This window comes from Solenopsis invicta, chromosome 7, assembly GCF_016802725.1.
Source record: "Solenopsis invicta isolate M01_SB chromosome 7, UNIL_Sinv_3.0, whole genome shotgun sequence".
Taxonomy (NCBI): domain Eukaryota; kingdom Metazoa; phylum Arthropoda; class Insecta; order Hymenoptera; family Formicidae; genus Solenopsis; species Solenopsis invicta.
In genome coordinates, this window is record NC_052670.1 from 13002770 (window position 1) to 13020844 (window position 18075).

The 18075-nt window shown below is 30.3% G+C and overlaps 1 protein-coding gene and 1 long non-coding RNA gene across 3 annotated transcripts; one reads left to right on the plus strand and one right to left on the minus strand.

Annotated features, from left to right (window-relative positions):
- Positions 1-396: 396 nt before the first annotated feature.
- On the minus strand, positions 397-17545 carry LOC105193952 (odorant receptor 43a). 2 transcript variants are annotated; one of them, XM_026134122.2, is made up of 7 exons: positions 16956-17545; positions 16201-16464; positions 15228-15696; positions 3731-3830; positions 3508-3633; positions 841-996; positions 397-638 (listed from the first exon to the last, which is right to left on the minus strand). In XM_026134122.2, exons 1-7 carry the CDS (start codon positions 17032-17034, stop codon positions 576-578), a joined length of 1257 nt encoding a protein of 418 aa, XP_025989907.2. In that variant the 5' UTR covers positions 17035-17545; the 3' UTR covers positions 397-575. The 2 variants fall into 2 exon arrangements, with proteins under 2 accessions (XP_025989907.2, XP_039307765.1); XM_039451831.1 differs by having other exon boundaries at positions 397-996.
- On the plus strand, positions 12229-14310 carry LOC120358254. Its single transcript, XR_005575226.1, has 2 exons — positions 12229-12727; positions 13555-14310. It is a non-coding gene; the product is annotated as an uncharacterized LOC120358254 (long non-coding RNA).
- Positions 17546-18075: the final 530 nt, after the last annotated feature.

Genomic DNA, 18075 nt, shown 5'->3' on the forward strand with positions numbered 1-18075 from the left:
TACCACTCTCTATTTCGAAAAAGTTCAAAATTATAAAAATTCACGAAATGCGTGTTATTTTGTGGGACTAGTTTTTTTAAAGAGTTTGGCGAGGTTACCTCTTTTCAAAGAATGTCCTAGGAAAACACCAAATAAAATAATTCAAATAAAATCTGTCATATTGTAATTTATTGTTTGAAAGGGTATAAAAATAATGTTTTTTTATTCAAAGTAGAGACTGATACGTTGACTTATGCGGAAGTTAAAGTTTAGGGTTAAAGTTAAAAAATAGTCAATTTTCAAAAAAATATTTTTATTTGAAAAATTCTTAAAAAATATTAAGTTGTGAGTATTTGTCTTTTTAAATTTTCTATATTATAACCATGTAGGATATGTTCTAAATCAAAATATTTGACATTATTTAACATTATATCAATATATTCATAATATATTATGACATATTTACAATAAATAACAAACTCTATTCTAAGAAGATATCATTAACGTAATTATTAATATAAATGTGTAATTATTTAATTCAAAATATATTTTCTTATTTATCATTTTACTTCTGAGTAGGTAATACAGCGCATTTCTCATGATTCAATCTGGTGCGATGCTAATAAAAATGAAATGTACCCAGCTGATGTTTTTAATAGCTGAAAAATATTACTTTATTAGTAATGTTACAAAGTGAAAATTAAGATAAAATTAAAAAAAATTTATTTTAAAAAGTATTAAATATGATGTTTTAGAATATATCATTAACTATTCATGGAAGAGCTTATTGATGAGTATTAATTGAAAAATGCATAAATTTCTTATTAGCAAAATATTTAGAAGATAAATTATTAGTCTTACGCTGCAAAATGTGGTCATTGTTAGTGGAAATATCTTTCCGGCAGTAATGTAAAAAGGTTCGTTAGCACGCATCATTAATAAAATGAGATTTTTCTCTTTTCTTGGTTCCAATTTATACCACTTGAGATTGCACATAGCACGATATACTGCTTCACTCTTGACGCGTATAAACGAACATAAACATTTGCATTATATTTTGATTTTGGACATTTAATGAAATTGAATATTTAGTATTTATTATAGAGGGTGTCACAAAAAGCTCAGAATTACCTCGGAAAGATGACGTTACTGGAAAAAATTTTTTATATAAAAATTATAGAGTACCAAAGTTATCCATCATGTGCTTATATTGGTTTATTAACGATCTTAGGAACGTTAGTAAGGTTACCTTGAATTTTTTAAATAGAAACTCCTATTTTTATTGTCCTTGTAGTCGACGTCAAAACTTTTTCAAAATAATAAAGTTCCATTTGGTCAAAGGCTATTTGAGACATGCGCTGCTAAAGTTTAAGTATCTCTGGGCATTAGCATTATCCATAAGGCCACCACGAGGTATTATCGATCGATTAAATGGCTGGATCACCGATCGACCTTGCCTTGGTTGGCTGAATCATCTAACGATCTTGTCTTGGCTGGCTGGATTATCGACCGATGTTGGCTGGATCACAGATCGGTTTTGTCTTGGCTGGCTAGATCACCGATCAATCTTTCCTTAGCTGACTGGATCATCAATCTTTATTTGGACTTCCTCGGAATACACACATATACGTGACCTCCGCGTAATGCGCTTTGGATAAGAAATGTATGCCTCACGTCTGAGTACTTAAACTTTGGCGATACATATTTTGAACAGTTTTTGCCTAAATGGAACTTAATTATACTGTTTTAATTTTATTGTTGAAAATATTTAAACGTCAGTTACAAGAATTTATAATAATTATGGAGTTTTAAAAAACTTAATCAAGGTGACTTGATGTGACATTCCCAAGATCAAACCAATATTATCACATGATGAGTAACTTTGTATCCTACAACTTTTGTATAAAAATTCTTTCTGTATCTTTTTAAGATAATCCAGACCTTTTTGACATTCTACATGTATATTCCATAAATATAAATCAAAATTGAAATTAGGACTCTTAACAAATTTTTTAAGGGATTTAGTAACATTTATTTTAATTAATTTTTTACATTAGAACCTCGTAATACCACGCGCTTTGGAGCTCCAAATAATGTACATTATATCGAAATAACATTCACTTCACTCCCAAATAATGAAATTCAGATAGCGGTATTTTAGTTTTGCACACCACCAAAACGCGTGAAATTTGTACGAACAGTAACTGAAGGAGTTGCAACCGCGGTTATTACATGGTTGTTTGACATTTTACTTACGCTGCTCACGTGTGCTACTCGCATATGGAAAAAATAATTTGCGCTATTACGAGGTTTTAATGTATTTCCAGTGAACCTCTGTTTAAACACAAAAAGAAAGAAATGAAAAAACTTATAAAAGAATTGTATTTTATAATATAATAATCTATTTTCATTATACTGAACATGAGTTCCTTGGATTTGCTTAACGACTTTGGTTATATGTATAGGATGTCCCAAACTACTCGCTTAATCACTTACGACTAGGTTAAAGGGATCGAGATAAATCAAAATGTCTTGTACTATTTTGAGATATTCGCAAAAATTTTCGAATTATTAATTATTAAAGTTGTACGAATAAGAACGCATGAAGAGAAAGCGCTTGCTCGCTTGAGCTGTAGGACGACCCCGCGTTCGGCGATTGGGATTTTTATTATGGCCGCCTCAATAAGGATATACTCTCAAATATGAGTATGTAGTATGAATATAGACGTGAAATATCCTTATTGAGACGGCCATAATTAAAATCCCAATAGGATATCTTTCCTCTGACGCCGCGTTATCTATTACCGAGCACCGAGCTGCCAAAGTTGGCACACTGGGTCCTAGGCTACAGCTTAGGCAGTCGAGCGCTTTCTCTCCACGCGCTCTTAGTACGACTTTAATATTTAATAACTCGAAAATTATTGCGAATATTGCGAAATGAAAAAAGACATTTTGACTTATCTCGATACCTTCTACCTTTTTACGAGTGATCATGCAAGTAATTTAGGACAACTTGAGTATATGCACACACAAGGTGAGTTTTAATTTCTGTGTCAACATTTTATCATAAGAAATGACTTACCAACCGCAATTATAAGGTTTACCGTGTATACATTACAACGTTAATTAAAAATAAATTAAAAAATGTCCAGTTTACATTTTACTTATCAATAGCTATGAATATTATTTTCTAACCACTGAAATATACTACTTAATACTACTGGAACGAGCATGAGCGTCAAATGGCGATCCGACAAAGAGGGTCCTAAGAGGGATCCTTGTCTCTTTCTAATACAATATTACCAAAAATTTTATCCAGTCAGGATCTCAAGTATATAGATCTATAGATTAAACACGAATATACTTTTTATGGGACTGTATCATTTCCATTACTGTTCACTATGCGTGCGCAGTCAGCTTAAAAAGGATAAAGATCCCTCTTAGGACGTTCTCTCTCGGATTACAGCCTAACACAGGATCTCATGGCCGTGCACGTTCCAGAAGTATATTTCAGTGATTATAACTTACTTGCTTTGCTATAATTTCCCCTGCACCACAGTAAAGAAACGTATGCGCCACTAGAGTAAAGATTCCAATCATCAAAAAGCATACTCGTGTAAGAGACATACGACCTATCTCGTCCCCAGCAATTACCTGGATAATACATTTTGCTAATTAATAAAAATGTATTTCTTATTAATTATTTGCGTAAATTACATGCTTTTCTTATGTGCTTTAATTACACACTTACAGTAACCAACAGAAAGCCGAATAGACAAAATACAATACCAAAATAAAATACTAATCCCAACATCATTAAGGTGAATGTGTCTTCAATATTATTGGCAAATCTATTAATGTAAATACATTTAGAAAGATTTTACATTCAAAACAATTTTACATAGAAAACAAACAAAATGTATTTGTATTTAATAGCATTTTTGTCTGCAGTAAGTTTGAATCCAACATAAGGCAGCTTAGATAACATCACATGTTGTATTTTAGTTTCTAATTGGATTGATTTCAGCATATGACATTAACCCGCCTCGGATTTGGTTCAAACCTATTGCAGTCGAAAACACTATAAGAATCACATTTGTTATTCGATTTAATGTAGTAATATATCTAAGTGGATACAATATTGTGCTTTTATATTTATGTTACATATTTATGTGCTATCACATATTTAATTTTTATTTATCTACGATTGTTTATGTTGACCTTGGTTCGATAAAAATATAAGTAATAATTTTTTATTTTATAAGATTTTCTTAACAAGTAGAGCAATTTGAAAAATTAGTTAATTCAATCATTTTCAGATAGTTTTTATTGTTAAATATTATTTTTATTGACTATTTTAAGCAATAGTTTTGTTAGCAGTAGTAGTGCTAGCTTTTGATAATTTTGATAAATTATCTTAATTGCAGCATTATCTGACTTTTATTTAGATAGAATTGACTCAATTAACTGGAAAACTAAAAAAGTAAATTGGAACATCTATACAGGGTGTTAGATAAATACCGCCCCTGGTTTCGTGGATTGATAGATCAAGTAAAACTGAGCAGAAAAGTCCTTTATCATTTTTTAATACTTGCCATAGTTAACAAAATAAAAATTAATAAAGTCTGCGAATAAGCGCCCGCCGGTTGCCGAGACGTAGGCAGCTGCAGCTGGCGCCGCGGCGCGGTGAGGAGGGAAAAGCAGCAGTAGTTGCGGCCCGCGAGCGGCGCGGCAGGGAGGGAGAAGTAGCAATGGATACTCGCGACCGGCGCGGCGGGCGGTCCTTGCGCGCGGTGATACGCGTTTATTCGCAGACTTTATTAATTTTTCTCTCGTTAACTATGGCAAGTATTAAAAAATGGTAAAGGACTTTTCTGCTCACTTTTACTTGATCTATCAATCCACGAAACCAGGAGCGGTAGTTACCTGACACCCTGTATATTAAGGAAATCTATACATTAAAAAAAAAATAAAAAAATTATATATTAATTATTTAACTCTTAACTGTCACATTTCAATAAAATATCACAATAACATGGGATTAAGTAACCCCAACAATTTTGAACGATTATTGCGCTCAAACTATTGATTATTTTAAAACAAAAACATTCTTCAAATAGTGTCAAATGTGAATTAATTTAATATTATGTTAAATGTTAAATCTTAATTTGGACATAGCAAAAAGATTACTATGTCAAAAAAAATAATATAGAAAATATTTAGTTGAAAATTTTATTGGGAATCTGTGTGAATTGTTGAAGATTAATGTAATCTTCTGTAAGTTTATTGCATTTACGCGAGCAGGAAATTAATAATTAGATACCATTAAAAAAATTTTTGCCGATTACTAAACGCTTATATTGCATTATATACTTTGGCTAGACTAGAAGTCGCAATTATATAAAATATTTTTAAGTATCCCAAAAAAAGTAGTAATAGCTTGGTCAGCTACAAACGAGATGGACACGTGATTTGTAGTAAGACTTGTTAGTTCAAATCACAAAGCTCAATTTGTTGGCATTTATCATTAAAATTTGACATTTACTTTGTTGAAAAGAAACATCTTTCAACGGACATTTATGATTCAGATTGCTTGCGACAGTTTTGTAGAAAATTACAAATCTGCTGATCACAGTTTAACTTCTTAGGTACGGATTTACAGAAACAAGTGTATGACGAGTCTCAGTTATCAAATGTACTTAAGGGGTTAAGGCGATGCTGGACCGGTCTCTACACGTGCGTATTTTTGTGCACAGATAACTTTTAATTGGCTTAACAGATCGCAAAATCCTTTTACACAATTAAAGTAGTGACAAAAACACAGTTCGCTAGCTATAATTTAATACAAAAAACGAAAGTTGATTAAAAAATTATAATATAATTGTCGGTTTCTGCAGCAGACTCGTGACAACATGTGCTCATATAAAAATTGTAGACATTGTATGTATAAAATAAGTAGCTAGCGAATTGTGAATTAAATCAAAGAATAATACGGCGCTTGCAGAATGATCCTAGAAGCTCTAGTATAAAAGATATAAGTGTATGAAAATTGTTTATGTAATTTTATCGTGATGTTGGTGCGAAGAGCATTAGTTTAGTTGCTCGATATTCCGACGGAGGCGCTGTAATCGAATTTGCAGCGAAGCGTATCGCTGGATCATTACAACGACCTAATTTATCGACCTTACTCAGGCTCGTAAAACTTTTTTAGTGCCCTGAGAAAAATTTTTGCATCTAGCGTAACAATGCCGTTGATCGTAAAATCATAATAAAAATATATAACGGCTATAAAGTCTGTATTAGATTACGCATTAGATATAGAGAATTGCGAGTTGAAAATTAGAATCCAACCAGTCAAAACAAAACGCAAAATTCAAATTATCTGACTGGTCAAATTCTAATTTTCAACTTGCAATTCTCAATAATTTGATGCAACCTTTAAATTCTTTTTAAGAGAAATATTCAAATTGATATTCACTTAGATTATAAAATGTATCATAATAAAAGCAATCACATTTTATAATCTATGTGAATGCTTTGAAATTTGTTTACACACACGCACGCACGCACGCACGCACGCACGCACGCACGCACGCACGCACGCACGCACGCACGCACGCACGCACGCACGCACGCACGCACTCACGCACGCACGCACGCACGCACGCATGCACGCACGCACGCACGCACGCACGCACGCACGCAAACACACACAGACACACACACATGTATGTATATATAAATGCTTGAAATCATGTTTTGTTGCCAGAAAACGTTGAAAATATAATACTAAAAGAAAATAATACTATAAGAAAATATAATACTATAAGAAAATAAATCGTTCTTTTGTAGATAGACTTTCGAAAAAATGTTATTTTAGTATACTTTTATGAATTATACGTTATTATACAAATTAGGAATACAATATTAGGAAATTTAAAAATGCTCCTCTACTATCAATTCAATTAAAATTTCTCAAGAACACAAAAAATAGATTTGCCATAAAAATTTACAATGAGTATTTTAAAAACATTAACAAAAGTTTAATAATTTTTACATATGTTTTTACATATATCTTGTGTCCAATTTTAAGTTAATTTTATTGTAGAAGAGCATTTTTGAATTTCTGGTTTTCTTTTAATACATTTTACCAAAAAAAATTTTTTGACCCGAGGAATCGAACCTGGAACCTTCAGCATAGTAGTCAAGAATCATGACCGTCCAACCACAAAGGTCAATTTACGATTCTTCTTCCGTAATGGTACTACAGCTGCTAAAAGTATTTGATCTTTTTCTCAAAAATGCTTGAACAACGGGTTCTATCGCAGTAAATGTATGAATGAATATTACAATCATATCAAATTTTATAAAATCAATGACTGGAAACCGAGTTCCTCTCGTTAACGCAATACTGAAAAATTTTCGTCGCATGGTCGGCAAATCGAGATCGGAAATTACGTATCTACAGCTGTAACGAGAGAAAAGCAGACAGCTCGAAACGTTAGAGGATAGTTGGAGAGAGAAAGGGAACGCTTGAGAGAGAAGGAAACAGAAGAGTCTTCTCCGACTCAACGGCGCGCCGTTGCTTGTACGATCACGTCGTATGCTTTCTCTCTTAATCCAGCGTCAAGCGAGAAAGATGCGTGGGGAGCTCTTCTGTCTCCTTCTTTCTCAAGCGGTTTCTCTCTTTCTCGACTATCCTCTTCTGTCTCGAGTGTTCTCGCTTTCTCTGCAGTGTTGCCGGCTTGTCCTGTAATGAGGACAAGCCGGCAACACTGCATAGCTTAGTGAAACGATTTCAGATTTTCGTCTTGCGGAACCGAGTTGCGACGCGCGCGCGACGTATTACTATTCTATGTTTCTCACTTATATACATATATATATATATATATATATATATATATAAACACACACACACACATGAATAATTGTACGTATATTGAACATACGTTCAATTTATATGTATATATATATATATTTTTTTTTCCCAATCTCGATTTTCCGACCATGCGACGAAAATTTTTCAGTATTGCGTTAACGAAAGAAACTCTGTCTTTAGTCACCGATTTTATGAAATTTGATATAATTGTAATATTTATTCATACATTTACTGTGATAGAACTCGTTCAAGCATTTTGAGAAAAAGATCAACACTTTTAGCAGCTATAGTACTATTATGGAAGAAAAATTCTAAATTGACCTTTGTAGTTGGACGGTCATGATTCTTGATTACTATGCTGAAGGTTCCAGGTTCAATTCTTCGAGACAAAATTTTTTTTTGCAAAATGTAGTATTGAAAAAACCAGAAATTCAAAAATGTTCTTCTACAATTAAATTAACTTAAAATTGGACACACAGTTAAAAAATTTAACACTTTTTCTGACGTTCTTAAAACACTCATTGAAAATTTTCATGGCAAATATATCATTTGTTTTATGTTAATATCATTTGTGTTCTTGAGAAATTTTAATTTAATTGATAATACAAAAGCATTTCTAAACTTCCTAATATTTTGGTATAATAACGTACTTAGCATAAAATATTTAAAAATGATTTACAAATTATATATGTTACTGTAAAAGCCCGAATTACGGTAAATCCTAAGATTTTCCAGTAAAACCTAAGATTTACCAACACTTAATGGTAAAAGTCCGAACAGTTCTGTAATCATCGTTCATTTCGAACTTTTACCACCATTCACTTGGTAAATCTTAGGATTTATCTCAAAGGCACGGTAAATGTTGAAAAAGACATGTCATAACGTGTTCGGCGCAAATTTTATTTGTGTTATTTTTTACTATTCAAGAAGTATTTTAAAGGTGTTTTCAAATGACTAGTTACTAAAAATTAATAAATAAAAATACCAAATGAAAATAATTTAAAATAGGTAGGGATTTGACTACTTAGTAATATAAATGATTAATAATTACTCTCATATGATACATAAAAATGTGTAAAGTTTTGACTGATAGTTAAATGAAATAAATGCTAGACAAATATATATTTGTATAGCATAATTTATTATACATTTAATTTCTAATTAAAATCTTTAAAATATTTTATAAATAATCATCTAAATAATTTATATTTTATTTATTTTAATCTCTATATCTGTGTCGCGCTTTCCTGCTTCCTTTCCTTTTAAAAAATATCCTTTTCAAAAATGTAAATTCGTGTAGCATCGTAAAATAAAATAGTAATTTGTTTAACGAAGTAGAGCTTTCTAGCTATGCTTTTTTCAGAATTTCATTATCATCATTTTTTACAAAGTTTTACACTTGAAATATTTGTCTATTTTTCGGAATCAGAATAATGTTTGATCAATTTTGTTGTTATGAAATATATAATGATAATTATCTTATTTGCTATTTAATTTTTAATAATAATAATTTGTTTATTTAGGTAGTGGTATATTACTTTTTTAATATTATATGCTATTTGGAATATATATATATATATATATATATATATATATATATATATATATTTGTTATAGGATAATATTGGATATTGGATAATTGTTAGTCGGTCTTATTAATTTTGGTTATTGTCATACATATATAAGGTATATGATTCGTTATTCATTGAATTAATTATCAATTTGTAGTTTTATTGTACTTTTCTGTCAGTTCTGAGTCTTGGTTGTACGTTAATTCAATTTATATCTTGTCGCTACTACTGTCAATTCTACCATGACTACCACAAGTCTTTTTGAAGCTATTTTTCGTAATTTACTTTCCAATTGCCTGTATCTCGTTTTTCTTTCTAGTACTAGTGCTAATAAAGCTTGCGTCAAAATCTATATGACTTGGGAACACGTATCACTGAGAAAACTTGCTGTCTATTTTAGACTTTTTGACATTCATTGGTCAAAAAATTAGAATTGAACATTAACTTAATTTTCTAGAATTATATAGTTCTTGGTAACTCGACTATTGTTTTCTCTTCTCGAATTAGTAGCAATGGTACTGGAATTAAAGTTTGTATGTCTTGGGAACACAACTGGCTGAGAAATCTGACTGTCTGTTTTTAAAAGGTGCCAAAATTTATATGTGGTGTAAAGCTGATTTAAATGATTCTGTAGCTTGAGGTCACACCACTAGTGTTTTTATTCTAGATTCAGTGGTAATAAAGCTTACTAAAAATTCTGTATGTGTTGGGAACACGGGTTGTTGAGAAAATTGATTGTCTATTTTAGACATGTGACACTCGTCGATCACTAAATTGAAATTTTAATGTTATGGCATATTTCTCAGCTATTAGCATTCCCAACGTGTACAGACTTTTATTCTGGCATAATTACCACTAAGACTAGAAAAGAAAACGATAGTCAAGCTGATACAAAGCGTATTATTATTAAAAAATTAATAAAACATTGAAATTTCAATTTAGTGATTGATGAGTATCACATGGCTAAAATAGACATTCAATTTTGTCAATAACCCGTGTTTCCAACACATACAGAATTTTAAATAAGCTTTATTACCACTAAATGTAGAATAAAAACACTAGTGAAGTGACCACAAGCTATAGAATCATTTAAATCAGCTTTACACCACATACAAATTTTGTCACCGGATGTCAAAGGTGTCAAAAACAAATAGATTTCTCAGTCAGTTGTGTTCCCAAAACATACAAACTTTAATTTCAGTACCATTGCTACTAATTCGAGAAGAGAAAACGATAGTCAAGTTACCAAGAACTATATAATTCTAGAAAATTATAAACAAAACAAATATATATATAATCCAAATAGCATATAATATTAAAAAAATAATATACCAATACCTAAATAAACAAATTATTATTATTAAAAATTAAATAGCAAATAAGATAATTATCATTATACACTTCATAACAACAAAATTGATCAAACATTATTCTGATTCCGAAAAATAGACAAATATTTCAAGTGTAAAACTTTGTAAAAAATGATGATAATGAAATTCTGAAAAAAGCATTTTATAGCTAGAAAGCTCTACTTCGTTAAACAAATTACTATTTTATTTTATGATGCTACACGGATTTTTTGATTAATATTCATGCAGTAATTGGTTTTTTTATAATCTGAACATGATAAGATGTGTTTTCCCATATATAATGAGTTTTCACTTCCCACAAAGCTTATCGTAACAGACTTTAGAGCTGAATAACTCATGAAACAAAGCTCCAATGGCGAATAGATAAATTAAAAGTTATTTGTAGTGGCGGGTTCTTGCTGATAAACCTGTTGTTTCTTTCCTGATCTTTCTGGTTTAAAATTTCACTTTTTTGACTGGGAACGATAACTTTCATATATAAATAATTCTGAACATTGTCGTGATTCTAACGCTCTGTGTGCTTACCTGTGAGGAAATTTTTGTACATTACTAAGTTTCTAATCATAAAATGTTGAATTGGCTACCTTTCTTTTATTACTAAAGCTCTTAATTAAAATTTTAACCCATATAATGTCCCAAAAATAAAAAGTTCTGTAAAATGTAAAGTATAAATGAGAGTGAAGACTCCGTGAATTGTAATGTTTAATGAATGGAGGCAATTTTAGCGTACATAATATTTATGTTTAAAAAAAATATTTATCTTTAAAAAAATATTTATCTTGAAAAATATGTTTAAAAAATTTAAACGTAAATACATTAAAATGTAAATTTTATTTTAGTTTTCAGAGGGTTCAGAACATAATAATGTAAAGTACACACAAGTATATATGTATATTGATACACATATATAGTGATTATAATAAAACGTAATAATATTTATTATTATTTTCACATTTTACATATGAAAGAACGAAAGATGGTCTACAGGACAAGAGTTATTAATGAACAATACTAATAAATATTATTACATTGCGTTATGAATACTATAAATATTAAATTATTATTATAGTTTAAAATTTTTTTTATTTTAGTATTAAAAATGTAATGAAATTATAAATTATATTAAAAATATAAATGTTTCATGGCACACCATTTTCTTTTTCTATAGCATAAAACAATAATATATTCCGAGGCTATTATAATATTGAAAAACTAAAATTATTAACTATTGAATTAAAATTATGTTTTCGACATAAAAGTAATTCCATATTTTTATTATGATTTGTCATATAATTTTAATTAATTAATAAAATTCATGATTTTTATTAAATTATTTAAAAAATTTTTTTATAATATAGAAATTGTTTATATGCTATTGAAAGATTAAATGATTTGCTATAATTTATAATATAACATGTAAATTTGTTTAATTTATAATATAACATGTAAATTTGTATATTTTTCTGCAAACTTATATATACACATATATAACATGTATCCGACATCGAAAAGAATTCTGGAGCGCTCGGTCCATCGACATTATCGCGCGCGAGTGAGCGGAGGGAGTGAGAGGGAAAGACTAGCTCTAGTGCATGATCTTCGAAACGAGCCGAGGCGTGACACGGCGCGCGCGACGATTCGGTCAGCGCGACATGTTTCGTGGCCAGGCGAGCGCGCGGTCGCGGGAGAAACGCGCGCACGCACATGTCTCGGTATCACTGCGGAGATCGGAGAGAGGGAAGGAAAGTGATGGGGCGCAAAATTACGGTGAAGTTATAGTTGACATAAACATTTTAGTGTGTGTTTAAATGTCGTCAACCTAACCTAACCTGTCCCTGTCCAAAAGAGGATATAATGCAGAGGTGTAGGATACCTATAATGACAATATAATGTCGAAAGGTTTCTGTCATCACAGACTGTTTACAGTGGTAAGCTGTACTTTTATTAATCATTTACTGTCAGAGGCGTTTATCGTGAGCTGACTATCAACTCTTTCCAGGTACACATGTGTACCAGGTACACATATATACCATCTTGAAAGGTTAATTAATTATCAGAGGCGTTTATCGTGTGCTGACTATTATTAATTAAATATCAGAGGCGTTTATCGTGGGCTGATTATTTTTAATTAATTATCAGAGGCGTTTATCGTGTGCTGACTATTATTAATTAAATATCAGAGGCGTTTACCGTGGGCTGATTATTTTTAATTAATTATCAGAGGCGTTTATCGTGTGCTGACTATTATTAATTAAATATCAGAGGCGTTTACCGTGGGCTGATTATTTTTAATTAATTATCAGAGGCGTTTATCGTGTGCTGACTATTATTAATTAAATATCAGAGGCGTTTACCGTGGGCTGATTATTTTTAATTAATTATCAGAGGCGTTTACCGTGGGCTGACTATTATTAATGAAATATCAGAGGCGTTTGCCGTGTGCTGACTATTATTAATTAGATATCAGAGGCGTTTATCGTGGGCTGACTATTTTAAGTTTGTATTTGCCTATCTTATAGGCAAACATAAGCAAACGAGAATAGAGAAACTATGAAAAATTTTTGCGTTTCATAAAAATGGGCGATGGGAATGAAGGATTCATTCCATATTGCCTACAAAATATTGCCATATTCATGTTTGACATGAAAATATAATTTTAGTATTATGTATTATATACATCATTTTCTAATGAAATGGCAATAAATGTGCTAAACATTTAGTCTGACTAACGTCAATCTCTTTTTGTTACATGCAGCGAAAAGAGATAGCGTAGTGTCAAAGTGCAATGTATATTGCCAACACATTACGTCCTTATTCAACAGCAGAAACCCAACAGGTCGGACAAAAAATGTTTCGCATAAACTCATCCGCCTACAAAACGGCCCGAGCGTGCCTGTCGAAATATACGGTACTGAGTTGGGCAGTTTCGTTTGTTGAAAAGACAAGGATGAGTGCAGAACTCAAATGATAATGGATCTAAAAATATCGATATTATCGACATTTTTAGTTCCACTTAGTAGATGGCGCAGGACCGTCGGAGTTCGGCCGTCACTCCAGCATCGCCTTAATACTTGGACTAAAATTTTCATGAGGCGAATAATGGTTGATAGAGTTAAATTTTTTTCTTGTTGGCTCTAATTAGTAACTTCTTGCTGGCATAGATCCATAACTCAAAAAGGATTATATTAGATAACTTTGATATTTACGTCACGCGCTGATTTATGCCACAGAAGTAAATCATAAAAAATAGAATAAGTGATAGTAATTAGTCTACAACCATTTTGTTATATGCATTTATGTTATGTTAGTATTATGTTATGATTTTAGATTTTTATTATTATTATTATTAACGAAGCTCTCGGTTGAATCAGTTTCTCAATGTAACAACGCAATCGTGTATTACGACTTAATTAAAATGATTACTGTAGGATGTGTAAAAAGCTTAATGATTATTTCGCGATGCGTGAATGTAGATAAATAATACTAAATGGAATATAGCAAAATATAAGTACTTAGTTGTATTCTTTGTTTAGCTTAATATTTTATATCCTATCTGTTTGGGATATACGGCATTTTTAGCCGGGATTTATGCCGTACGGGATTTATGCCGTAATACATACGCTTTATAATTAGATAGCAGCACTTGTCCCTGTGCGGAAAATACAAAGCGCACGTATATTTGCACTCTATCACTATTAATTAATTACTATCTGCATATGTTAATTTTTTTAACATGGTATTATTATTACTTTTGTGTGTAGAATATTGTTTTTATTTCATAATAACTTTTATAAACACAATTTGTAAGTTATGTTATTCTATGTCATGTGTAAATATTATTAGTAAATTAATTTATGAATATGCCGTATATCCCACACATGAGTAACTCATATATCCCTATAAAACATATGACAAATGCAAGGGTTTAAAGGAATTAAATATTCTTTTTTAAATAGAAATATTTTATAGTTCAAAATTTTTATAGTAGTAAATAGTCTGAAGTTTTTATTAGTATAATTTATTTTCCTTAAATACTTTAAATAATACTTGATAAATTAAATTTTTGTTAAGTGAGACATATATGCCGGAGTTACCCTAAATAAATAACATTAAATAGATACATAAAAAAAGAATTAATTAACAATTAAAACAAATTAAATATAGAACATCGATCCGTATGTGAAAAAACACAACATTGAACGAATCGCCTTATAGCTAGACCTTCGTACTGATGTTTAAACTTAAAAATGTATACAAAATCACAATAAATATCAGCATAAAAATCTAGCTGGGATCTATAAAGCGTTTTGTTTAACGATTAAGAATTAATTAAATTGTGTAAGGATAAATTTCAATAACTAAATACATTTGTATAATATTGAACGTGATACTATTATATGTATGTGATAAATATATAAATTGTAAAACCTTATTATGCGTTGATGAGTCCGTACGTTATTGCGCAATGCGCTATCAAAATCTTTGCATGATGTTAGATTGACCAATCGATGTTTAAAGTTCTCTAATTGGCCGCAGATGTGAAGGATCACGAGTCCAAGAAAAGCGTCTACTGAAGTATAAGTTATTGCGCCTAGAAACATTGTTGTAGCTTGAATCACAAGCGCAAACTCAAATTGCGGGCTCTTATCTGTGTCATAAAAATAATATGACTGAAATGGTAACAGTCTTTTTTGATCCGTTTCATTTGTTACATATCTGAAATGTAGGCCAAAAGAGGGTAGAATGATGAGCACGATAAATACAAATATCATTAAAATATATCCACAAATTACGACTAATCGCGCAGTTTGCGCTCGTCTTATCATAATTTTCCTTTCTGCGTCTATCTTTAATTCCATCCAATCTTCCGCCATCATCTTTACGAAGAGTGCGATCGCTTAAAAATATTATAAATTTATATATAAAATATTTTTATTTATATAAAAAAGTATGAACTTTTGGCAAGATCTCTAGTATTATTTATTTAAAAATAAAGTAAAGAAACTTATTGGTAAATTATAATTTATCTATCAAGCCTGATGTATAAAGAAAAGAAGGGAGTTATGGGATAAGTGAGATTTATGGAATATCAGTGGTATTGTGTCAAAATATCTTCTCTAGTTTGTGCTGCACTATGGAGGCAGTTGTCAAAACTAATTTATTATGGTCTACTTAGACGTAATAACATGGTGGTTGGTTGTTAATGTTTACTGAGTTATCGTAGAAATTGTAATTCAATATCATAACATCATAAATAATTATATTACATGAATCTATTTAGTTATTTCTACAAAATAAAATGATATTCCATAACTTCCTTCTTCCCTCTATTGACAAAATAAAGCTTAGAGATCAATAAAATTAATTTGACAAACGTTAATAAAATGCATATTAATTTCACCTGTACGATTCCATCGCATGATGATAATTTTTAGCGAAACCACTAGTAAAGGTAAAGTAACTTGAAGATTGTCTACCACAAGTATCATGTTACCCCAAACTCGTATAAGGGAGCATAAAAGAGGAATAATAGATAGAAAAGTTACTATAAAGAAAATCATTCCCATACGGAGATCGGAAACGAAGGTATTCTTAATTGTCTCATTAGGCCATAAACCAATCAGTTCCAAACCAATTCGATTTATTTCCACTGCCCACACAAAATCTAACGATATTTTAATGTATTTAGAAAATTGAAAGTTTGTCAAAATAATTAAAACTTATTACATTGTTTTATGTTAAAAATATGACAAATATTAAAAATTCAGAAAATTAATAATTTAAGAGTTTGTAAGTCTTGATATATTTACTACGTCTTATAAATTTTTATATATAAAATTAGCTATTTATAAAAATCTCAAAGTTTCATAATTCTATCACAATTATCAAATTTAACTCCCAATTAATGAGTTTTATAACTTGAATACAGATTTGAAATCGGAATAAAAATTGTATGCGCAAGGCAAACAAAAAGAGATATGGAACATGATAAAAGATAAAAATCTTTTGAAGTATTACAAACTGTTACACTTATAAACACTTGCTATTGTCTAACATCTTTTTGTTTTAATTTTGTAAAAACTTTTGCAATAATGCAAAAATTATTACAAAAATTATTTTTATTACAATTTGAAATACGCGATAAATGCTCGGTACCTTTGTAACCCGAATGCTTAATAACGTTCATGTCGAACACTAATGCGATTATTGCAACTCCGTTGCGCAGGATGATCATCACTCATGCTGGTAATGTGAATGTAACAGGTGGTTGTAACGTAGAAAGGTGCATTAAATATTACAAGATATTATTCCCAGTTCTTTTTTTGTATCTCACAGCAATTTCAGTAAAAAAAAAACTTTACGGATATAAGAATTGATCATAAAAGAGATATAAAACTAGTGTTAAAAAAGGGAGATATGTGATACGATGTACGCGAGTTCATCAAACTTGTTATACAAGTTTCCCCAACTCTGTAATGTTTTGTTACGCACTTTATAACCAGCGACAATGACGTGTCGTTGAATTTTTAATAGACCTTAGCAGAGGGGACATAACAAGGGGAAACAAAAAACTTGAATAGAGAAATGCTGCGTTACTAAAAGTGCCGCTTATAAATTACATCTTGCGATATCTTTCGAATTTATGGTAATTTACTTCAGAGTAATAAAAGCGATCCAATATAAAATACAATACGATAACATTTGATTTTTTTGTTAGTATATTTTTTTTACGAAGGAAAAACACATTACGTGTATCACCAGGCTTACTATGACTATTTTATATTAATCATTAATATGTAGTCATATGATGTATACGCATAAATTAAATTATGTTATTCGGCTTTTTGTGAAAGATTTTTAATATATTTTGTAGCGAATTAATATTTATGTCATATTTTAAAACTCATAAAAATTTTTAATATAAATTATACACGAATTGAATAGAAAGTTATGAATCCATAAGCATTACTAGGGACTCAATCAACATTTTAATAAATAAACTACAGAAATAATCTTTAAAATGTTTGTTTATATATATATATATATATATATATATATATATATATATATATACATATATATATTTACCTGTATTTGTTTCTCAACGTAGTCACTAGATAAATGAATACAGTTCTGCTTATGGACAAATTTTGTGAAGCTGACACTGAAGAAGTTTACCGTTTCTACCAGAATCTGAGTAGGCCCCTACCACGGCCTACTCAGATTCTTCATTGAATGTGTAGTGATGTTTATGAAGGTGTTTTTTAAGTTTTAA